This window comes from Falco punctatus (genome assembly GCF_963210335.1).
Source record: "Falco punctatus genome assembly, chromosome: 9".
Lineage (NCBI taxonomy): Eukaryota > Metazoa > Chordata > Aves > Falconiformes > Falconidae > Falco > Falco punctatus.
The window spans coordinates 39,596,544-39,620,290 of NC_137589.1; the positions used below are offsets into that span (position 1 = coordinate 39,596,544).

Here is a 23,747-nt window from a genome sequence, read left to right on the forward strand (position 1 = left end):
CTGTTGGCCCCAATCGTTTGTTGAACACAAGGGGGTAAACTGGGCTTAGAAACGGCCAGATTGAGACTCTCCTTAGGAACCTAGCTTTTGCTCATTACAAATTAGATGCGTTTCAGAGCACTTTGAGTTATAGCTATATACAGACATCAGCACAGCAGTTTTTCTTCCTTCTCCAAAACAGTTATTTTTAAAAAAAACCCAAAACAACAAAAAATTAAGCCTCTGGGTACTATAGGAGTGCATTCAGCAGCATACAAAGCAATGGAGCTTAATGGCAGAAAGGCAGGCCTGTGCAATGGTGTGTGGGCAGCAGAGCTGGGGCTGAGAGGGTAATACTTTGTCCCCGGAATTCCTCTGGCTGCTAACAGTGCTACCGCAAATTTATGCTAAGGAACCTGTACGTTACCCTTCCGCTGCTCTAATCATTTTAAGTCTGCCCACTGTAGCTGGGAGCTGAGGCACTGAGCCTGGGCTGGCAGCACCGGTAGGGCACGGCAGGCAGCGTGCACCAAGCACGCAGCCATAATGGTGGTGGTGCACATCCCCCAGCACGGACCCTCACAGTGCAAGAAAGAGAGACCTCCTTCACCCAGGGAATTTATGGTTTCCTTCTCACACCCCCGGACACAGCCTTCTGTGGCTTTCCCAGAAAAACAGAAGCAGGCGCTGGTTGTGCGATGAGTGCCCAGGGTGCTGCAAGGGAATCGGATGCAGCCCACAAACTCCCCATCCCACTGCAGTGGGAGGCAGGAGGGAGCAGCATAAGGAGCCCCCCAGCCTGGGGAGGAAGGCTGCCTCCTTCCTCCTGTCGGGTGACATGAGTTTGGGAGCAATAAAATAAGAGCCATGTGGTAATAAAGCAGGCCAGTCCAACACCCTGCCTTTAAATGGTGGCTGGTGCCAATCAGCAAACTCCAGCCACAGCAAAAAGGCAATTAGTTCACTTTGGTTGATGCCTGGCTGGTGGCATGTGGCAAGGGCACAGGAGGACCAACACCTAGGGGAGCAGCTGCAGCGGACCTCCTCTGGCAGGTCCCCTCCCGCCTGGCTTTCTCACGGCATTTGTGGCAGGGCTGGAGCAGCCGCTGGCTCTCTGTGGTCTCCTGATCCTGCGGATGTCTGAAGTCCACAGAATTAGGCCGGTTTAACTGGTGGAGCAGCACGTTTTCTCCCGACAGTGCTTAAGTCAGCAGAAGTCTGGATGGGAGAGTAATGCAGGGGCTGGTGTGCTCTGAGCAAGCAGAGATCTCATGCAGGTTATGGGGCTGTTGGCTGTAGGGAGCTGGCATGGTGTACCCCTAGCCTAGGAGGAGCTGGCGCGGTGTACACCTTGCCTAGCAGGAATGTCCCATGCTTCCCAAGGCAGCGCTCTGTGAGCTGTGCCCAGGGCATGCCAGAGCACCCATTCCAGTGCTTGAATCAATACACTTGGATCAAGAGAACCAATGCTCTTGTTCATAGCCTGCAGCCCCAGCTACCAGCAAGGCAGAGTTTTGTGTTGCAAACATATGCAATTTAAATAGATAAAGGGGAAAAAAGAAGAAGAGTGGGGGAAAAAAGAAGAAGAGTGGGGGAAAAAAGAAGAAGAGTGGGGGAAAAAAGAAGAAGAGTGGGGGAAAAAAGAAGAAGAGTGGGGGAAAAAAGAAGAAGAGTGGGGGAAAAAAGAGAAAAGGAAAAGGAAAAAAACCAACAAAAAAAGAAAAAAACGAAAAAAAATCCACCAAACCCACTCTACTCCCTCCTCCCCACCCAAAACATTCCAGCCTTTCCTTTCCTGCCACTTGAGAGGGGGGTTGTTTATTGACATTATGCAAGCGCTGAAATATTTTTCTTTTTCTTCTCCCCCGTCCCTTTTCCCTTCTCCCCCCGCTCCTCCGGGGGTTGCAAAGGTAATCCGGGCCCCTCCAGCCTCCCCGGCTTATCAGCCGTAGGAGATGCATTCCGCCGCACGGCTCCCTTCGTAAGGGCGCGCTGGCCGGGCCCCCGCCCGCCGCCCCGAGGGGTGCCCGCCGCCCCGGCAGCCCGGCCGCGCCGCGGGGGGGCCGCGATGGCAGCCCGCGCCCCTGCCCGCCCCTGAGGGCGGCCGCCGCCGGGATGTTCGCCTGGCACCGCAGCTTCAGGCTGGCCGCGGCCGGCCGGAGAGGTGAGTCCGCCGCCCCCCCCCCCCGCGCCCCCCCGGCCGCGCAGGCGGTACTTAGGGCCGCGCAGCGCTGCGCGGCTGCCCGCCCCCATGCTGCGCTCGCTGCTCGCCGGCTGCCTCTGCCCGCACGCAGGTAAGCGCGGACGGGAAGGTGCTGCTCGCCGCTTCAGACGGGGGTTATTTGGCTTTTTTCGGCGTGGAAACGGCTTGCGAGGGGAGGAGGGGGGCAGGAGGTACGGGAGCGCGGGGGTCCGGGCGCGCGGAGGCTGCCACCCCCGCACCGCCCGCCTCGCACCCGCACAGCCCCGCGTTCCAGGCGGGTCCGCCGCCCCCCAGCAGCTGCTGCCCCGGGTCTGGGACCCCGCTGGGTGCCCCCGGGCGGGCCGCGCCCCGCACTCCCCGGCGCTGCGCAGAGCGAGTGGCGCAGCGGGTGCGGGATGGTTTATCCCCAGGCAGCGCGGCGGGCCCGGGGATCTCGGCCCCGGGGAGCGGAGCCCCTAGCGCACCCGTTCCCCCTTCAGCCGCGCTGGAGGCGGCGGTTTCCCCTCGCCGTTAGCATCGCTGCCGGCGCCGGCTTGCGGAGCACGGCGGTGGCTACTGGGGTCCCGGCAGCCCACCCGGGGCTCCCGCCTCCCTGCAGCGCTGCGCTGCCCCAGCCCGAGCCGCCACGGGCATCCACCGCTGGGGGGTGGGGGTGGGGACGACTGCCCAGCTCCCCTGCGCCGGGGGGCCTGCTGGGGGCTGGGGGGAGCTGGAGCCCCCCGAGGTGCCCGAGCTGGCGCAGCGCGTTGCCCTGCCCGGGCTCGGCTGGGGGCTGCGGGTTTTGCCCAAGGACGCGAAGGGCTCTGGGGCAGCGCTGCTGCGAGAGCGCTCCAGCATCAGCACTAGGCGCGAAGAGATGCCCTTTTACAGGGCGGTGGAAATTGCTCTTTTTCTTTTTGCTCTGGATGTAATTTGAGCGTGAACTTGTGTCCCCCAGGCTACATAGTGCAGGTCTGAGGGCAGGGTTAGGAGGGGAAAGGAAGCTTGCTCTTCCACCGGGAAGCATCCCTCATCACCCAGACACAGAAGTACTGTCAGGGGCAGGTGGAAGCTTTGGGGGGGGGGGGGGGGGGGGGGGGGAACAACAGACTTATCACGTGGAACACTGATCAAACAGAGATTCCGCTAGAACTTCTCCAAATACGAAACAGGGACAGCGCTCCCTCCATTACCTCAGCTACAAAGAGGCACCAAATATTATTTGCACCCTGGTTTGGACCCCATTTCTACTCAAAAAGCCAAGAGTATGCTGCTTCTTGCAAGCTTTGTAGCAGGGACTTCAGAGCTGCATCTCCAAATGCAGCCTCAGAATGTAAACAGAACAAAACTTTTTTTGTTCTTTCTTTAGAATGGCAGCTAAGTAACAGGGGTGTAGGCTGGATCTTCTCCCCTCCTTGCGGGGGCTGTTAGAACAGAAGTATCAGGGTGGCAGGACCTCTTGTATCAGCAAGTTCAGCTTACTACAGCTACAGAGCCTTGCATTGCCACCTCCTCCTCATCATCATCTCACCACGGTCCTCATGTGGCTGCAGTAAGAGCAACTAACCCAAAAATTGTCACCGCTCTCATTGTGACCATAAAAGACTTCAGACATACCAAAGAGTATGGTTACACCCACCCACTGCTCCCTCCTCAGAGCAGGAGCAGCGCTGGGGTTTTGCCTAGGGACAGCAGTGACTGCACATGGAGGATGGGTTAACAGTGACCTTTCGGAGTTCCTCTGCCTTCAGTTGAAGCACTGGGGTCTTAATGGCTTTGGTCTGTGGGACTACTGAACAGTTGTTTATCGAAGCTTATTATAGGCAATAAAACCTGAATGACTACATACCTGTCATCCCTGGGGGGCAAGTTCCATCCTTGCAAAGGGCCTCCTGTCTCCTGGTTTCTGGCTGAATACTCCTTAAGGATACAAGGCAGCCTGCAAGTCAGATGTGCAAGGAAGGATCTCCTGAACTAGACAGTTCTGGCCAAGGTGTGGTATATCTGTTTTCATTTTCGGCTCAGCCACATTAGTGAGCTGTGTGCCAAATAATCTTTTGCTGTTATACAGGGCTGCTCGTGAAAGCACCATTTACTTTAAGGTTTTGAACCTTTCTTCTGAATGAGCACATGGAAATTTCCAAGAAGGATTTGCAGGTCTTTAGGGAGAGCTGTCATCACCCTGGCAAAGTCTCACAAACAAGCACCAGGGATGCCTGTGGGAGCTGAGCCCCCCACCCCAGGAGTGGTTACGCTGCAGAGCAGGGAGGACTCTGGCACAGAACCTCGTGCACCATACTTATCCTTGGCCTCGTTTTCCCACTGGGCTATACATCTAAAGTAGTAAGTTGCAGGCTAAATGCAGCAAAAAAAGTTTATCTGGCACTATACACATGGTCAGGTGTTAGGTCCAAAAACTGGTGGCTGCCAGCCTGCGCGAGCACCACCGGTAAAACAGGTGGTCTGCGGGGACCTGCTGTGCCCAGGGACCACCTGCCAGAGGTCACTCATCTGTCAGACCCGTCGCTCTGTTTCCAAAACTTTGTGGGTCACTTGGAATGACTAGAAGCAAGTTGTAGAAGTGTCAAGTGGTCTCTGTACTTGGAAACCCATTTCCTCTTTAGTTCACCCAACTGTTGCCACCAGTAAAGAAGCTCCCTCTCATTCTGCCTCAAATGCCTGAAGAGAGCTATAAGTATCTCCTCCTCTTCTAAAATTTAGGTATTAAGACAAAAAATGCCTCTTCAGTCAGTCCTTGAACCCTATTATCTTTCTCTCAGCATCTGTTTTATATGGATTTATCATTGCTAGCTGCGGCTATGGGGGATCTATAACATTTCTGGCCACATTATATATTACCAAACTATCATCTGGAGGAACTTCATACACTTATAACTAAAAGTCTGGGAGAGCACCTTGGAGGAAAACCACCCAAGAACTTTGTGCTTTTTGTTCGAGGGCTGTCAGAGATCTCAGCTGTGTCATAATTGTTCCTTTGCATTCAACATTTCAAGCAAATCAAACTGTATATATACTCCCATGAAATCCACATGCATTTCAGTGGGCGAATTGAAATATTGAGGATTGGGTCTATCAAGCAAATATTCAGTTACCACATGGGAGCGTGTTCCTCTGCAAACATTACTTGTTCAGTCACAATTCCAGTACAAAAACCAAAAAAACAAAAAAAAAAACCACACACACACCAAAAAAAAACCCCAAACACACACATTTCTATAGCAGTGATTTTTCAAGCCTGCACAAGTTTCTGCTGTTGTAGAGAGGCTGTAACTGGTGCAAGACCTTTCTGTAAGCTCCCCTTAGAAATGCTCAGGCTTGTGATTGTCCTAACAGCTCCGGAGAAGCCCTTGCTCAGGCTGGGCCGTGCTCACAGAGTAGCTTTGCTGAAACAGCCTTGGGAGGGCAGGTTATCTGCAGAAACTTGGTACCAAGCAGCACCCCTGCCATCGTCAGGACTGGGACCAGGTCTTTAACAGTGAGGAAGATCCTCACCCCACGGCAAAGCTCCATGGAGACACATTTCCCTGCCATATGGTCAGTTGGTTGTGCTTGATGGGGTTTGCTTGTTTGTTGGGTTGTTCTGGTTGGAGTTTTTTGGCAGTGTAAGAGTAATCCAGTCCTTCCCTTGAGCGCTGGGCTCCGTGTGCCGCAGGGCTCTGCAGGGGACAGCCACTGCCCCACTAGGAAGGTGGTGTGGCTCCAGCACGGGGGTGGCTGGTGCCGAGCAGGGGGTGCCAGCACAGCCCCAGCCCTCCCCACACGTGGGGGAAGAGTCAGCAGCAAAAAATGCCTATTGTTTCAGAAAGGAAGTGACCCCTTTTCTCTCAAATGCTGGGAAATTGAGACCTCATCGCTGGTGAGGGAAAAAAAAATAAAGTCCCCTCTTCGCAGGGAAAGGGAAATAATACCTGGGCTGTACTGCTAGCGGTGGTAGAGAACATGTTGGAGCAGCAGGACTAAAGGGAGGCTTTTTTTTTTGTAAAGGAAGGAAGGAAAATGAGGGAATGCAAGGACTGAATGGGAGTGGGAGAGCCTTTCATTTCTAGGTCATGAGTTTGACTTCAGCTCCCCAGTCTCTGCTCCCTAACGATTCTTCAAAAGCTGACGAGCATCTCTCTCTGCTACTAGGAGGCCACAGCCGCACCATAGGACCCGTCCTGCATGGCACAGGATTTAACGCTCAGCACAGCCGGAGCTAGAGAGGAGTCACCAGGCGGCTGTGCTGGTCCTCTGTGGGATGCTGACAAACCTTTCCTGGGGCTCTGCACATGCGTCGTGCTCCTGTGCTCAGGGCTAAGCAGCTGGTTGGAATGATGGGGTTTGGCTCTGGTCTTCCTTTGCAGGGCAGCTGTGCAAAATCCCTGCAGCAACCCAAGGCATTGGTGTTGCCCTTTATTTCTGGTGCTCTGTTCCCATGGCACACTACAGTTGGAAATTTTATCTTTTGTTTATCCTATACAATGCTATCCTTTGTAACACAGCAGCAGATGGAGACAAGCAAAGCTTTAGCTCCTGTTGGGCCAGCCATTGCGCACGTGTTTAACAGAGATGAGGGTGAACATTTTGAGAAGGTGGGTGGGTGCAGACCAGAAGCGAGGAGAGCGGCATGGGGCTGTGCTGGACAGTATAGCTCTGTACTGCCACTGGCAGCACTTATCCCACTGCCAGCCCAGCCCCTTCCCACCACAAGCCCTTCTGTTAGCCAGATGCATCAGAAGACCATGAAGATACTCGAGTCAGTGCATCAGAGACCAAGGACCCCTCTCAGGGATGTAGGAGGGCTTAACAGGGCTTACGCTGAAGGAATTGCCAGTGAAACATGCCTTTGAGCCACAGGCGTAGATGCAAAAAAGTAAAAAATGGACCTGGATTTCAATGCTTTGGAGCATGGTAATTTAAATATAGATGTTGGCTCCTTTACTAGAAAAGTGGGAGTTTTTGCAGGAATTGGGCCTTGGCAGGGCTGGGAACGCCTAGGAGTTCTGCCTGGGAATGAGTTGTTTGAGCACATCTCTTGCATGCGACTTACTCGGGATAAAGAAACTGCTTGAAAGCATTTTCACATTTAGATATCTGCTCTCCTTCCTCAGGTCAGGAACCTCTATAGCATCGCACCAGGTTGAGCACTGGCAGCTGCTAGGCATTATAAACAGGAACAACACACTCAGACTTCAAACTGCAAGGAAAGGAAAGGAAAGCCTGGGGACAGGAGCTGACAGGAGAGTATTCACCTCCAAAGGGTTGAAGCTTCTCTGCTAGGCTTTGCTAACTGCCAACAGAGAAGTATCCTAGAAAGCAGTCTGGAAACAAAGCAAAGCAAAGTTCTAGATACTTAGCTGGGAAACATAAATTCCTTTTACTCCCTACTAATTACCTTCAGATATTAGCTAGGTCGCTGTTCCCACCTCCCTGTGGGATGGGAAGCAGTCTTAATCTCCAGCTGTACAGGCACAGGAAGTCCAGCAACTTGCCAAAGGTCATACATAATCAAGTCACCATCAGCTACAGCCTTCTGTTACAGCCCAGGAACCCTGCTCAGTGTGATCGCAGAGCCAGGCAGCCCTTTGGGGGGCTGCTAAGCAAGGAGCATGAGTTAACCCCAGACAACATCTGGCCTGGGCACACATTGCTGATGATGCTGCAGGCAGCGATACCAGTCCCTAAGCACACACACACAACTCCTTCCCCTCCCCTGCTGCCTGAAAGCAGCATCCTTCCATACCTTACCCTCACCCCAGAAGGGGTGTGGAAAACCAGCCCAGGGGAAAGGAAACAAACAAACAAACCCAACAAAAACAAATCATGGCTGTTTTCCCAGGAGCAGCATTATCAAACGTGGCTGGTCTCCAGCACAAGTAAATACATCTCACCCACCTTAATGCTGCCATTCAGCTCTCTGAAGCTCCTCACACCTCCTTTCAGAAGCCTCCACATGGGCTTGTAACCATAGCCCTGCAGCACGCTCCTCCAGCACCCGGCAAAAGCCCATCCTGCCCACATTGCTCTGCTATCAACCTGCAAAACACTGGCAGCCAAACCCTCAACCAGAACCAGCTGACACTGCTCCATCAAGGGCCCTGCTAATGAGCTAATTTATAGCAGCTGAGGGTCACGTTTGGTGGGGGTTGTTGGGTTTTTTGGGGTTTGTGATTTTTTTTTGTAATGGCACAGATGAGCTTTAATTGCACCATTCTGGTGTGTGTTGGCAATGTGCTTGAAAGAGCTGAGTGTTTTTGCGTGTCCCTTCCAAGATGCGTAGCAGAAACAGTCTGCTTGGAAGCTCCATGGTTTAGATGCCATTACCCAGGCAACAGGGAGGAAGAAGAGACTGTTCTGTCAGCAAAGTGCAGCAAGAAAAACTTGAGTTTCAGGTCACTGCCTTAATCATGGGGCATCTCCCCGCTGTAGCACAGATGACCATGGGAAAGTATCACTGAGTGAATGAGGATGAGGTGCCCAAGTGTGTTGCAAAATCCTGCCGCCCTTTGCATCTATTCTGAACTTGCGGTAAAGGGATGATAACATCTCACCTCATCACAAGGCATTGGGAGGATAAATCAGAAATGTTCCGACACTGTGGTTACCAGGACCTGCCACTGCTGAGATCAATGGGCTGCAGCCTGGAACACATAAACAAGAAATTGTGAAACCATGCAATGTCACTGCTGACCACAGGATAGGAAGAGCAAAGGACCATGTTGTCCAAAGCACAGACCTTGCTCCGCGCTGGAGTTGGTGACATTGAGGGGATCCTCATGTGGAGGGTCAGAGATTTCATCTCATTTTTCATGTTTTCTAGCCCAGCCAAACTTTCTGGTACAAATTGTAGCTTTTGCAGTCATAAAAGACAGGAGTTGAAGTCTCTGACATCTCCTTCTTTAAGTAGCAAGACCTCATTTTAATATGCTGCTTCCTGATTTCAGACAAAGAAATATTTGTGTAGGCCAGGGTGAAACCGGTTAAGCAAGAAAAGAGGGACAGATTGAGAGACAGTGAGAGGATCTCCAGTCAAAGGAAAGCATGGCATGATTCATTAGGGAAGGCAATCAGAGTCTTCGGGAAGGAACCACCATTGCATATAGCAGTTCCTGGTAAGAGTGGCAGTGGTAGGATCTGTTCTTAAGGAGAAGGTGCAGCAACACATTTGCTCTCCCCCTGATGCTCGGTGGTTTCGTTGTGCCGTCTGGGGTGGTGACGCCATCAGAAGAGCCTTAACGTTAGCCTTTCATTTTTCACGCAGATACAACACTTTGCCTCTCACTGGCAAGAGATGTTTGCAACTAAGCAGGTAGATCCTTTTCACTCCAAATCAGTCACGATTCAGCTCCACCTCCTCCTCCCAAGACCTGGCACCAAGCTCCCTCTTACAGGTGGTGTTTGGCTGTGCCCAGAGCTGCAAAGCAGGCTCCCCGCTCCCTGTCCTCAGCTCGGAGGCTGTCATACTTGCTCCAAGAGCAGAAGCCCCTGATGAGCTTGCCTGTGGCATTCCCCTGGGCGATGGCTTTCTCCTGTCCCCTAGCCCAGTGAGGTACTGGTGTTGCATTGCTGATGGTCTGGTACTGACCGTCCCACATGTGGCCCTTCCCAGTGGGGCGATGCCTGTGCATCCTGCCACAGAGGTGGGTACAGCTCTGTATGCGATAAACACGGTCGTCTGTGAGGGGTTATAAGCACTGTGTGTGCCCAAGTGCCACAAAGAGCCCATCAGACGGGATTATTTATTGCTGACAGCCCTTCATGGAAATCCAGGGTAAAATATGAACTCTATGGCTGTCTGTGAGCAGGAAAGGGCACAATTCAGTGATATCCCAAGAATTTTTCAGGATCAAATAGAAGTGGTTTAAATAAAGTAGAAAATGATCTGTGTGGTAGCTAGCTCGGGCCCTTAATGGGTGAAAGCCTCCCTTGCCTGTGGATGCTGTGGGAAGCAGGCTGGAGGAGGGAAGGGGGGAAACAGGTCCTTTCTGGACGGGGAGCTGTCTGGGCTGCGGCGAAGGAGGGCTGTGCATGCAGGAACCCCTGCCCTCCCGCCGGCTGGTGGGGGTCCTGGCCTGCCCTGCCTCCTTAGGGATAGTTACCTTACCAGGAGCGAGTTTGTGAAGCAGCTGCTGGTTTGGTATCAAGCAAAAAGGAAGGAAGTAGGAGAGGGGAATGAGAGGAAGTGAAGTAGGAAGTAAGATATCCTGAAAAGTGTATGTACTGTAGCCCTCTGAGGTGCTCTGGGTCAGGCACTAATGAGGGAAAAGATACCAAAGGAACTGAAGTCTTGTACTGCAGCAGTTCCCGGCCCTATATGTATATGTGTGTATATATATATAAATACACAAACAGTTGTATTTGGAGCTGAGATTTGCAGCTTGCTAAAGGGTGGATGCTGGGCTTTCACCCTGGCTCTCATACCATCGCCGTGAATCAGAAGCCCGCACTGTGAAATATAAGATTCAGAAAAACAGTAAGAAAACCTGGGGGCAGATCTTCAGCTCCTGTAGATCAGTCTTTCATCCAGAGGCTGTTCTGCCACGTCACCCTCTGAAATAATTGTGATGTGAAAACAAGTCATCTTTGTCCACGTGTGAAAAAAGCTCATAAAGCTGCCCCCTTCTCCTTTCTCTTTACGAGGCAGGTAAGGGCTCACTTAAAGGAATTACTTCATAGCTAAAACCATACAGGGAGTGAAGAAGACCTACAGTGCCTCATTTGCTTTTCCTATCAGCACTTGCTTTTTGTCACCTGTGTGTGTGCAGAGAATACCAAACAGCTCGCAAACTGCCTGTTGCGACCCAGAATTCACTTAAGCCTGCAGAAAGATAGATTTTGTTTCACCCTTTTTGCTGCTGGTGTGGAATACATTTAATCAGAGGAAATATTTTAGACTTAAATTAAGGCCTGTCGTGCTGAAAGCACACGTACTTCTCTGTGCCTGGGCACAGGTAATCACCAAAAACTTATCTGGCTAATGTTTTGTTTTCTGCCTACCTGTGAAATCAGAACTCTGTCTGCATTGATGACTCCCCCCGAAGGACTCTGGGGCTGTGAAACAACACATGTGTTGTAGCAGAGCCTGCGAGAGAGCTTCATATAGCTCCCCAAAATACCACATTAGGGCTCTCCCTCTCCACCACCTTACTACGGGGGGCTTACACTTCCACGCCTCAGGGGATGTGCTAGACACTGGGGTTTGCAGCCTCTTGTGACCTTCTACTTCTTTTCTTTTAAGCAGGTAAGAAGAGCCCACCTGCCGAGGACAAAGTCGTGCTGACACACATGAAGATACTGAGCAATGAAGGAATCCAAAACCCCGGGCTGATCCCAGAGGCTTCCGCTGGCCCAGCCTGCAGGGAAGAGCCCCAGCTCCCCGGTGCCAGCCCGCCACTGGCCCGCCAGGGGACCCCGAAGGCGGCAGCCGCCCCGGCAGACCCTGACTGTGCCGATGGGCTGGCAGGCACAGACTGCGTAGCCACACTGCCCGACCTCAGCGCCTTTGAGTCCAAGTGCCGACTTCACAGGTTCTCCAAATTCGAATCCGAGGACTCGGGGGTTGAATTGCCAAGTGGGGCCAATTCTCCCTCAACGCCGACGGGTTCAGAGAAGAGCTTTGTGCTTCACAGCAGAGACTCATTTTGTGACTCGGGTGTGCTGAGCACCTCTTCTTCCCCAGAAATTGACCATCTGATAATGAGAACGCACAAGGAGCACGCCAGGAAAGTCAGCCACCAAGATCCAGAGAGCCAACAGCAAGCTGAGTACTACAGCCAGGAGGCAGATGCCGTGCAGGGTCCTGCAGCTTCCCTTGAAGACCTCAGCATCCCTCAAGAAGAAAGTCCCAATGAACATTCTGACCAGAGCGAAAGGCAATCTCTGGAAAAGGAGTCCACCCCAGAGACGGACCTTCCCAGGGAAAGCACTCTTCCCACCCCAGGTCCCATAGAAGAGCCAAAGACAGTTGCTGACAGCTTCCCAGAGAACTTTGGCAGCATGCAAGACCTTCAGATCCACGGCCATCAGCTGAAGAAGTACCCCACAAGCGACAGTCTGGACGAATACATGGATGAATGCTGTAGACTGAGCGAGGTAAGAAACACCTAAACTGAAGCTTAGAGCCAGGCCTGTCCAAATACCTCAGTCAGGGTCTGAGTCCTGTGGGTTGTCAGGAGCTGGGACACATCCCAGTGAGTTAGAGAATCTCCCCTGCAACTGTTGCTGTAAGCAGCAAATCATGGCAAGCGGTTTTTAAGAGCTCTTTTCATAGCAGTTAAATTCTGAAGCAGTTCACATATATCCAGTCTGGGTGAGGATCGCTAATGGCTCATGGAGATCTGATGTTTCAAAAAGCCCCAGATTAGAGGACGGGCTCGATTCTGGTCCTAAAATGAAGGTTGTGAAGTTAGTCATTGTCGTCTGACACATGGGATGGGGGGCAGAACATTGTTTCCTTCTCAAGGTCGGGTTATTCCTGTTCCTGGGAACTGCTGGACTGCCATCGGGGCACCAGAATGTGGAAAGAACTTGTCTAAGGGGTGGCTCATTTCTGTCCAGGCCCGTCCTGTCCTCTCCAGTCAGCTTTGTCAAATAACGAGTGAGCAGGGAGCTAATGCAGAGATCCAAATCCTTGCCGGGCTGGATTGGAGCTCCCATCTTACCTTGCCAGTGCAGCTGTGATGGAACAAAACTGCAAAGGCATATTTTCAGCAGCTTGTCCCGCTCCAGACTCCCTCTTTTTTCTGCTTGCTGGATACACTGTGCCACTGACCGGAGGATGAAAAGCCCTTCTGTGCACCTTCTCCTGTAGTGGATGCTGGCAAGCACTCACCCCAGCACATTGCCCAAAGCCCTGGGCTACCAGCATGCAGACAGGTCACTGCCTTGCCTGCCCACTGCAGTGGCTCCTGCACCAAGGAAAGACCTAACTGGAGAGGTGATTCATGACAGAGAGGTGGGCCAAGGAGCCCCATGAGCAAAGGGCTGGAGAAGGGCAGACGAGGCGGAAAGGGTCACACAGCAAAAACATCCGATGGTGCACAACGGGGATTTCTGTTCAGGGCATTCGTTGCAGTAACAGTGATGGATCGGAAAGGGAGATGGGTGGGAGGAAGCCAAGTGAGAAGTGCTGTCTGCTGTGCAGATAATTTCACCGTGACCTCTCTGCCCAGGCCCTGAACCATCATTCCTCCCCAGCATGCCAGACCCTCCCAAGCAATGAGGAAGGTCAGCCATGGCCCACTTCTGCTAACTTTGCCTGTCGAGCCCGTACAAGTGAGGCACGATCCCGCAGAGCAGCCTCTCCCCCCAGCTGTCTCACATACAGCGGAAGATGGATGTCTATTTTGCACAGTCCTCAAACAGTCAGCGCCCTGGCCTTTTGGCAGAGAGTTCAGAAAAGGACCAGAGCAGGAGAGTTTGACCGCAAGGAGACTTTATAAAAAGTTACCTAAATTCTCTGTCACACTCCAGAGGGTTTGCAGCCAGCTTGGTCTTGTCTGACAGCTCTGGCTGCCCATGAAATTCCTTTAAATCATTTGTGAAATGGAGCCTCCCCAAAGCAGAGCATTTAAATAAACAAGAGAATAATTTAGAAAGAAGGTGAAGAGGAAGCGAAGCTCTTGGGAGCTTATCTCCCCTTCTTTTTAATATCCTTGCTGGCTGAGTGCTAAAGCTCTGTGCCCCAGAGCACTTTTCTTTCTTTGTTTTTTGAGCTGTGTAAATACAGCTGTGACCTAGATGCTGGGGAAGCTTGCCCCTCTTCACACAGCACCTCCAGGCTGCTGTAGCCATAGACCAGCACCTCTTCCAGCTGCTGGGATGCCAGGTAGCACCCAGGCTGATGGGGGCAAGGGATGCCCACGGCTGCCGCTGCAGAGCCTTCTGCCCTTGCCCAGCCTGCGCAAGGCTGGCCTGCCCTCACTGTCCTGCAACGGAGGTGGGACCCGCTCGGAAGGGGTGCCCAGATGTCCATGGCTGAGGGATGCGCCTGGCTCCCCGCAGCGAGGAGGCTCTGCTCCAGGCTTACTCTGTGGCTCTCACATGTCCAAGAGACAACGTGGTACTTAGGGGCCAATCTCTTGTCCGGCCTGATGTCATCTGAAGGGCTCAGATACCCCTGGAAATGCAACCAGTGTAATCTGAAAGGTAGCAGGCCAGCGCAGAGCATTCCCACTCTGCTCGGCAAGGAACACAGCAAACCAAATTGTTTTGTTGCATCATTAAGTCCATGTCAAAAGAGATGCAAGAGTGCTTATGCTGGCTTAATTTGACACCAGGTGAGAGCATTATTTAATTATAACTGACAGCATCCTCAGTTCTGCGGCTGGTTTGGGGAATGCAGCTTCCAAGCGAGAGGGGACCAGCTGCGTGTCCCCAGCCCACTGGCCGCAGCAGTGCCAGCACGGTGCTCAGCGGCACAGCCCGGTGCCAGCATGGTGCTCAGCGGCACAGCCCAGCGACTCAGACTGCCAGCACTGGCCGAGCATGGCCTTCTGCACCCTCCCAGCTGAGGCTACAGGAGGGAAAACACCAAAAAAAAGAAACTGGAAGTGACCAAAAGTTTGACCATTTGGATTCATTCAGTGAATGGCTTCGGTGGAAATCTAGATGGAATCATTTCAGCCTGGCGTTTCTCAGACAAAGCTTTCTGATCTTTTGTTTTGAACTGTTGTTGTTTTGAAATTTGCCTACATTTAGAAAGATGAAAGAAAGTGGAAGCTGTCAAACAACAAGTGAAAGAACTTTGAAGCCTAAATAAAAGCATTTCCTTTTAAGCCAAATTAAATGTTTGGGGTCAGTTTGAAGATGCTAGCTTTTGATGCTTTTGCTGTGCAAACATTCCCTCACGCTTTGTGAAGTTTGCATTTAAAGCCAGCCCATACCCCTAGAAGAAGAGAGAGGGTGGAAGCATCATCATCATGAAATGAAACACACACCCCCCCCCCCCATTACTGATGCAGCGCTAATTATCCTGGGCTGAAGTAGTCAAAATACTTCTCTGCGGAGAGCGGCACGGTTCGGGGGAGGTATGGGGCAACCTGTGGCCATCAGCCCGTAGCCTGTGCGTGCCGCTTGGAGGAAACTAGAAGCTATCAGCAAGCACAGCCCCTCCTGGACAGCCGGGTGGAGCCGTCAGAAATATACAGCATGATCTCCCTCTTTCCTGTTATTCACAAGCCTTTTGGTGCTGTCAGCTTCCAGTGACAAATGCTTCCCGCTCTGCCTGTGGCGTCACCCAGCAGTTGCTCCAAGCCCCATGAGTGTGTGACCAGGGTTTGCCATTAGGGACCACGCTGCCTCCGTACTGGCCGTGCTAACACGGTGGGAGCGGGCAGCGAGGGATCTGTGGGAGCGTGGAGCAGGGTATAACTCAAACCTGTCCGCAAGTGAGGAGCATTGCTCAAAGCACAGAAAGCTATGACATTGCAAGAAACATTGGTGAGCTCTTGCCTGAACAAAGAGGAGCTTTGCCTGCAACCTAGTGCCACCTGTCACCCTCAGCTCCTGCTGCCAAGCCCACCTCAGGGCAGATTTTCATTGATCCCAGCTGAAGAAAAGCCCATCGCATGCATCAGAGTAATGGCAGGAATGCATGGGACAAAGCACTGGTTAGATGATCAGAAATGCAGCTTTGATTATGCCTCAGTTGGACGAGAGGCTTGAAAGCAACCGCTCGTCTTGCAGCTCCTGCCGCCCTTCAGACCTCTGCAGTGCTCAGGGGCTGAGCACGATGGCACGTGCACGGGGGGACATGCTCACACCACCGCAGATGGTGGCTGCAGGGGAAAACTGTTGGTTTACCCCAGTCAGAACAGTGACTGGAGGGCTCTGGATAAGCCAGAGCTCCCAGTGCAGATGCTGATCCTGTATTTTTAAGTTTCCTAGGAAATCTGTGGGGCAGCACAACAGTGGTTTGTCGGCAGCTGAGCAGGGACCCATGTACTGAACCCTGTCCCCAGAACTCCACCAGACGAGCACCCACCGGGCAGAGAGCCCTTCAGTTACCCGGCTGTACGGCGGCATAGGGCACCACAGCTCTGCAGGGGCTAAACCATAACGGGAGTGACACGGCAAGCCTCGGTTTCCTCTCCTTCCAGCAGTGGGTCTGGCTCAGCTTGATCTACCCAAAAGGAAAATCTGGCATTATTTACGCATTATGTTGGTACTTCATAGTGCAACTTTAACCGTCTGATTCAAAAATTGTGTCAGTCTGATCCTCCGCATCTTCACCTTCAAACAAGTGGGTGAGATGGTTTTCCTTCTTCGTAGGCTTCATCGACTCAAAAATGGGCACGTGGCTTTTGTTCCAACACTACTGGGCAACCCCCGTGTGGGGAACAGGAAACATTTCAGTCCCGTTAAGTGAATGTTTTGGGAAGCTTTGGCGGGGAGGACAGAGGCTGGAAGAGAATCATCCTGGAAAATGTTTGCGGTTTTCCTATGGTTGCTCACCCTCCACTGCTGGCTTAAAACTGCTGAGAGGAAAATATTTAGACCAGAATGAACATGACAGACCAGGTTCTACGCAGCACTTGGCATGACCTTAGAAGACAGTGAGGTCTGGTTAGGTATCTCCAGTCCATGGAAAAGAAAGCCCTGGAAGGGTCCCTAGAGACACCCTCTCCTTTTGGGGGCAATCAGCTAAATTACACATTTTTTTAGTGTTTAACGCCTGCCGTATCTGAGCCATCCTGAAGCTAATGGGCCTTGTGGCAGGGCAAGCAAGGTGAAGCATCCCCCTTGAAGGCTTTCCCCCTTTTGCCTGCTGCCTGCAGAGGCAGCTGGTCCTGCCAGGATGGGCAGGCGCCAGAGGCTGTGCCTGATTTGCCTTTTCCTCATTTGTGCTTACTGGGATCACTTCAATAAAATGCAAAATAATTTCCTATTAAATAGCCCAGACTGCCTGCTTCTGAAGGCTGGCTGTGAACCGTATCAAGTCCAACCTCTATCTGGTTTAGGTCCTCTACAGGGGTAAATCCACCTTGCCTCAAGGAAGGGAGCAACTGCTCAACATCTTGTCCCTCTCATTTTCTGAAGGCCTGTATCTATGCTCAGGAGTTGGAGGTTCTCTCTAACTTTTGCTAAAAGCCAGATTTTCTTCATGCCTGCCCCAAACACACCTTTGCTTAAGCCCTGGACACAGAGCATTGGACATCAGGGCCACTGTCCCTTCTCCCCCCGCTCCCTGTAACCCTAGCAGCTGCAAATACTCATCAGGAACTTAAAACATCAAGCGCAGGACAAACACGGAACCAAAGGAGGGGTTCTAACAGAAAGAGGTCACACTCAAATGCTTTGTGCTTTCTCCCCAGCCCTGAGGTTACGGACGCATGTTTTACTTTACCCTCTTTTCCAAGAGCTCCTCTGTCCCTTGTAGTCTTCCCCTGTGTTTCTGCAGCTACAACGGGTTGGATTTGGCTTAGTGTCTCCTTAGGGCAATACAGACATTCCATCCGCCACTGCAACAGCAAACTGGCAGAAAGGGGATTGTTAAACGTGAAGAAAGAGGGTGTGGTAGCACAAAGGCTGCATTTCCAAGGATAATGAGGAACTTCTGACTACCTATTTTGGGTCAGCGTAAAAAAAATGACTACTCATTTTGTGGCAGCTCAAAACTGCCCAGTTTCAGAAGCCAATACTCACATACCTTCTGCAAGTCACGCTTCCGAAGCTGGGCAGCCCCAAATCCCTGGATGCTTTCAGATGTATCGGTTATAGTGCTTTTGATTCAAGCTTTTCCCAGCAGACACCATGTAGGCTTCGTTCTCCCTGCGGGTCCTGGGGCTGTGCCCCTTCCCACCGCACAGACACGCTAAGGGCTTGGTTTTATGGCTGAGTAGCCTTTGTCTTGCCACCGCTCCTGCAGACTCTGCCCGAGAGGAAAATAAAAATCATGAATGTTAATGACGGGTTGGCTCGGAGTCATCACCGGTTTTCATGTGATTTCATGTGACCTCTGTCCCAACCTCAGACGCAAAAGCATCTGGACATAATAATACCTGTTTATAAACAACTTTGTATCATCAGTTGTTTAAAAAGAAGTAAATCCTAATGTTGATTATTTTTGAACACACCATGAGCTTTCTGTCATAATGAAAAGACAGGAAGAGTCCCAAGGCTGGCATTTCCCCAAAAATGCAGATTGTTGTGGGAAAGGAGACAGAGCAAGCTTCCTGCTTTTGTAGAGAGAACTTATTTTTTGAAGTAAGATAAACTTAGAGCGCTGCTTTTGTAAATATCGAGGCTTATTTTACTTACTGATATCACATGCACATTAGCAGGCAGCGCCAAGGTGGAAGCGAGCCCTGCATGTGTGTGTGAGCAGCACGTTCGGAGCCCGCGGCGGCACGGGAGAGGATGCTCGCTGTGCTCGGGGAAGCCCGGGGGCCAGGAGCAGCGAGGTGCTGAGAAGGAGGCTGGGAAGCACCGCTGATTTTCCTCTGCCACAGAACTGCCGCCTGTCTGCAGCACTGCCAGTGGCTGCGCAGCACTGGGATGCTGCAGGTTCTGGGCACAGAGAGATCCGTGGTACAGAACACCCTGCCAGAGCCAGGCAGCAGGGTTGACCCTGCAAACTTTCTTCAGGCATCTCTTAGTGACTGAGAAAGCAGCAGCGGGGACGTAAGCTGGGATCTGCTAAAGACCACTTCGGCAGCTCGGTCCAGGCACGCGTCCCTCTCGCTGACCCAGCGGCGATGAGGGTCTGAGTTCAGCCGTGCCGTAATGGTTGTGGATTGCCAAAGGCAGGTAAAACCTACCCCCAAAGTTGGCCACACAGCAGCAAATCACTGCAACCTGCAGATGCCTGCCTTTGGGTAGAAGCCAGGCTCAGCCCCAGTGCACCTAGGTGTGACTTGCCCGAGGGCTCTGGGCTAAGGGAGCCATACGAACCCCAGCCATCTATACCATACAGTAGAACTATATTTGTTTGTAAGGGTCCTGTGACCAGCAAAAGATGAAAATTAACCTGGCAGGTGGAATTAGAAACAGGCTGTCAGGTTCTGCTCCGTGTCAGCCTGTGATCAGTCAGAAGAGCCCCTCTGATGGCACGTCTTGCTGAGCAATCCAGAAAAGAGCTGTGAGCAAGCTACAGGCCTGCTATAGCTCAGGTCTGTACATGTAGCTATACTCGGGTCTGAGTATGACCTCAGGTCTGGCTGTAACCAAAGCTCCTTGCAAGGGGAAGCCTGAGCATCTTTACCATGGCCCACAGCTGCCAGGGGTGTGCTGGGCTCCCACCCACAAGTAAGGGTTGCTCTGCTACTGCTGCATGGTCTAAGATGCGTTGTCATTGCAGGTGAACCAAGGGAACAGCAAAGCCCTGGGATCTGGTCTGGGATACCTGGAACACATTTGCCAACTGATTGAGAAGATCGGGCAGCTGCAGGAACACAACCTGCGTCTCCAAAAGCAAGTGTGCAGCTTGCAGAAAGAACAGAAGATGAGCCAGATAAAAGAGGTAAGCAGACACCATAGTATCTTCCATTAAAAGCTATACTCAAGGCCCAGATGCAAAGTTCCATGTCTGTGTGAGGGAAGATGCTAATTTACTGGACCCCACGCTCACCTGGGCTGGGTGCTCTGGTTTTCAGGGACCCCTCGCCCACCACAGTGGGCTCAATTTCCCTTGGGGTGGGCTTGGGTGTCTGTTCTTGTTCAGTGTTGTTTCGCAGGTGTGCTTGCTTCTGTTGAGTTAAACAGCATCCCTCTCACCCCATGCAATGGCCAGCTCAGAGTCAGTAGCTTTAACTTCTCTACGGTTGAAAACATCAAGAACACATCTGCCCCCGTCAATGCTATCAAAACAAAACATTCAATTGTGTTTTGAATTAAAAGCTCCTTCTTTTCTTTCTGGTTTCAAACCCCAAAATCCCAGACTTTCCCACAAAACAGACATGGTGGGAAAGAGAAGCAGTGGTACCACTACCCAGCTCCATGCTCTCTTTCCCTTCCCGTGCGTCTAAGCTGCCAAATGAAGAGTCACCGACATGAAACATCTCAGGGTTCCTATTTGTGGTTGTTTCTTTATCAGCCAGAGATAGCTGGGGAATTTGACTGAAATTTGCGAATCATTCCAGCATCCTCCCAAACAGTGTTTTTTAGCCCCTGCATATTTCGTTCAGCTCTACCCCACTTCTGCTTTTCAATTCTTTTTCTTTGGCCATCACACCAGGTTTCCAGCTTTTCTCCTCCCCTCTCTTTTTATTATTTTATCACTCCCCAAAGGAACAGAAGGGGTTTGTCACACTCAGCTGTTTCTTCCCAGCCATGCTGTGGTGAGTCTTTTATTCTCCCGACAGCATCATTCCTCCCCTGGTGCTGCTCTCCCACCTGCTGCGACTGGATCTGCAGTAGGTGACTGCTGCCTCCTCAGAGCCAAAGCCAAGTTTGTGAGTCAGGTTGCAGAGCAGAGTAGCCCGTCATTTCCATGTACCCATCTCTCATGCTCAGAGGAATGCAGCCTCCTACATAGAGCCTGGGAATTGTTAACACATTTCCTGGAGCTTTACAACTGTGAGTCATCGCTCAAAGTAACCCTTCCAAGCTGCACATTCAGGGTCAAATCCTCATCTGGTGTACGTGCCCCCTCCTCCCCAGCTCCCACTGAAATGAAAAGCACTTGCTTTCATTTAACTGTTTGAAACTTCGATTTTTTTTGTATTTTCCAAGAGCTCTTAGTAGTACCTTCTCAGCTGCACTTGTCCCATACAGTTTGGTGGGGAGCTGTAACATTCAGCACTTGCAATGTGTTTTGCAAAGCGGGGTGCTCTCCCTCAGGTATCTCCATGATGCCTGCATCTCCTTGATCTGAGCAGCTGTCACTTTCCTCTTCAGAGTCATAGCCCCTCCGTGCAAAATAGGGACACTGCCACCCCTGTCTGCCATAGGACATGGATGTTGCTGTCCACATTGCGTTTTGGAGGGTGTCCTGAGGCTACTTTCCAAAGCATGTTTGCTCTCCATGCAGACCATGAACACGGGAAGGTTTCCATGCCCAAGGCACACCTAGGGAAGTCACAACCCCCAGAGCAGAGATGGGTTAGTGCAGTGTTAAAAGCTGGTTGTGAGAACTGTAAATAGCCAGTGCTCCCAGTGCTGCTCTTGAGAGCTGTACAGACATCACCACAGACACCGGTGGCATTTCAGTCCTGGGACACAAAGGGAATGCCATTACTCCACATCCTTTGCTTTACAAGATCTCTAAAGCCGTGGGCCAAAAGCAGCAAAGCACCTCCCAAAGGCACACGTAACACAAAGCGCCATGCTGCTGTGGCAACATATACAGATGAGATGTTACGTTAGAACTGTTACTACTTGGGGGTCTCTGGAGGTGCTAAACTGGTGTTGGCCTGCACTGGTTCCAACCCCAATAAATAGTTTGGTTCCCTTTCCACTTTGGCTGGATAAAGCCTCCTTGCTTTCTGCCCCACCAAAATCTTGTGCAGCATGGTCATGCAGGGTACATCTCCCTTTCCCACCATGCCAGCTACAACAGACGGACACCAGCTGAAGTACCACGTGCAGTGAATTGGAGTGGTAACATGCAAGTGAACTATGGCAGCCCATCAATAAAAATACAAGAGATTGTTGTCTGTCCGGGTCCCAAACCAAATAATATTGTCTTAAAATGCAAGTCATTGTTATGATGCATCTGTTTATTTACACAAATGCCTTAGCTGAGTAGCTCTGCGTTGAGAAATTTGCATTCAATTCCTTCAGGGAAACAAACGTGAAAGATGCTGAGTATCAGGCAATTTAATCTAAACACCAACAACCCCACAAAAAAATCTATATTACCAACTCCAGGCAGCTCAGCATTTTAGAAAATTAAATAACTTCTCTGGGTTCTGATGGGTCCTGTGGCAACGCTGGGCATCCCTCATCTGAAGCAGCTGCGATTCGCCCATACCATCGCGCTGCTCGGTTGCCTGGGGTCATGCAGCCCGAGAGCCTGCACACTTTCTTTTTCTTGGTGTAGGAGTACTTTCTGCAGCACTGCTCCTGTGGAGCTGCCAGTGTCTTCCTCAACTCGTACCAAGACACGAAGATGCTTTTTGCTGGGAGGAACAGACCTCACAGCCTCTTGGTTCAGACTGGAAACCCTTCTGATCTTTCTATCATCCCAGAAATAGGAGCGAATGCTGAGAAGATGAGCAGCTGCAATGGTGAGTTCAGGTCCCTCGAACCTACCCTCTGCTTGCCACCAGTGGATGGAATAAGCTGACCAGCAACCTTCTCCCTAGGAAAGGCAGACTAGAACAGAGCAAGGTGCTAGTGGAATAAAACCTTAGCTGGAAATCCAAGAGATGAGTTTTTAAACACTCTATGCCTAGGATTTTAACGCTTGCCGCCTCACATGCATGAAGCAGGACTTCTTGCTCCACAGCTGTGGCAACAAAGATTAGGATAAATGCCTTATAAAACAGGTCTCTCTTGGAAACTCAGCACACCTGAGTGGGTCTGTTAGCGGAGCCCCTCCACGTGGCTTTAAAATCTCCCCCAGCCAAAGTAGGATTTGATCCAAGATGGAAAGCTGTATGCCTGTTGTTAGTTTCCTACCCTCTCAAGCAGGCACAGAACACATTCCTGGAGGATGACCTATTCTATAGACCAAGTGGAAATAAGCCCCAGCTGCAAAGCTTGGATCCAGGGACCAACTTTTCCAGAAGGCTGAGAAAGACTGGGCTCAGCCTGTCTTTGGCTTCAGCCAGCTGAAAAGTCTGGATCCAATGTTAGATATGAACCAGCCCACTAAGTGAGGCTTAGCTTATTTCAGACCTTGGACTTCAGCCTCCTCTAATACCTGGTGAAACACAGAACACCAGCACACCTCCCAGCAGGACCGAGTCGGTGGAGATGGCCTTGGGGATCTCTAGTGCCGAGGCTCAGAAATGCCTTTTCCTGGCAGTTTTAGAGCAGATCTGGAAGGAAAATAAGACCATGAGGAAGCCATTAGAAAGTCCTGCTGTGGTCAGACACTTTGTCGGAGCATTTACCTTCTTTCCACTGCAGAGTGGCATGAAGGCACGTGGGGTCTCATCCCATCATTAAGTCCGTAGGGTTCTCATCCTGTCTGCAGTTGCAGCTTGCTGGCAGCGCTGGCCACAGGCCACCCTAGCAGGACGCTGCTGAGAAACGAGAGCAAGTCCTTGTCTTTCATTGCAGGAAGCGAGAGACACCCTGAATCAGGAAACAGCCAGCCGATGGTGGGGCTGAGGAAGTCGTCAAACAGTAGGAACAACAAGGAGAATGAGTTCAGAGAAGCTGGTGGTGTGGCTGAGGGACAGGCTTTTCCATCGAAGGACCCTGCTGTGAGAAAGGTGAGTGATAAGCTTGGAGTCAGCTTTCCAGTGGGACCAGTGGGAGAAGTTCTGCTCAGGTGCCTGAGAGCAGGGTGCAGGGGGAGCAAGCCAACCCTGCCTGCTGCTGCAGGGGCTGGGGTGGTGGGGGCCAAGGTGCCCTGCACCTCTGCTCCCAGCATTAAAGGAAGACAATGGCTATGGCTTTACGCCGAGAGGGCACCAGCAGAGCACTGGCACAGGGGAGAGGGGCCCTGCAGACAGCAACGTGGGCTTTAGCCCTT

The 23,747-nt window shown here is 51.7% G+C and overlaps 1 protein-coding gene and 1 long non-coding RNA gene across 8 annotated transcripts in view; one reads left to right on the forward strand and one right to left on the reverse strand.

The window, feature by feature from the left end:
- Positions 1 to 2,010: 2,010 nt before the first annotated feature.
- LOC308069235 (uncharacterized protein) overlaps positions 2,011 to 23,747 on the forward strand; it is a 30,789-nt gene continuing 9,052 nt past the window's right edge. For 3 of the 7 annotated variants that reach the window (XM_080401230.1, XM_080401232.1, XM_080401231.1), the window contains exons 1-5: positions 2,011 to 2,143; positions 11,400 to 12,253; positions 19,461 to 19,622; positions 22,143 to 22,329; positions 23,330 to 23,484. In XM_080401230.1, the coding sequence (XP_080257356.1) occupies positions 2,095 to 2,143; positions 11,400 to 12,253; positions 19,461 to 19,622; positions 22,143 to 22,329; positions 23,330 to 23,484 (1,407 nt within the window). In that variant the 5' untranslated portion in view covers positions 2,011 to 2,094. The other 4 variants (XM_080401233.1, XM_080401235.1, XM_080401234.1 and 1 more) reach the window with 4 other exon arrangements.
- LOC308069259 lies at positions 12,260 to 23,321 on the reverse strand. Its single transcript, XR_013930325.1, has 4 exons — positions 23,161 to 23,321; positions 22,968 to 23,085; positions 19,731 to 21,312; positions 12,260 to 18,032 (listed from the first exon to the last, which is right to left on the reverse strand). It is a non-coding gene; the product is annotated as an uncharacterized lncRNA (long non-coding RNA).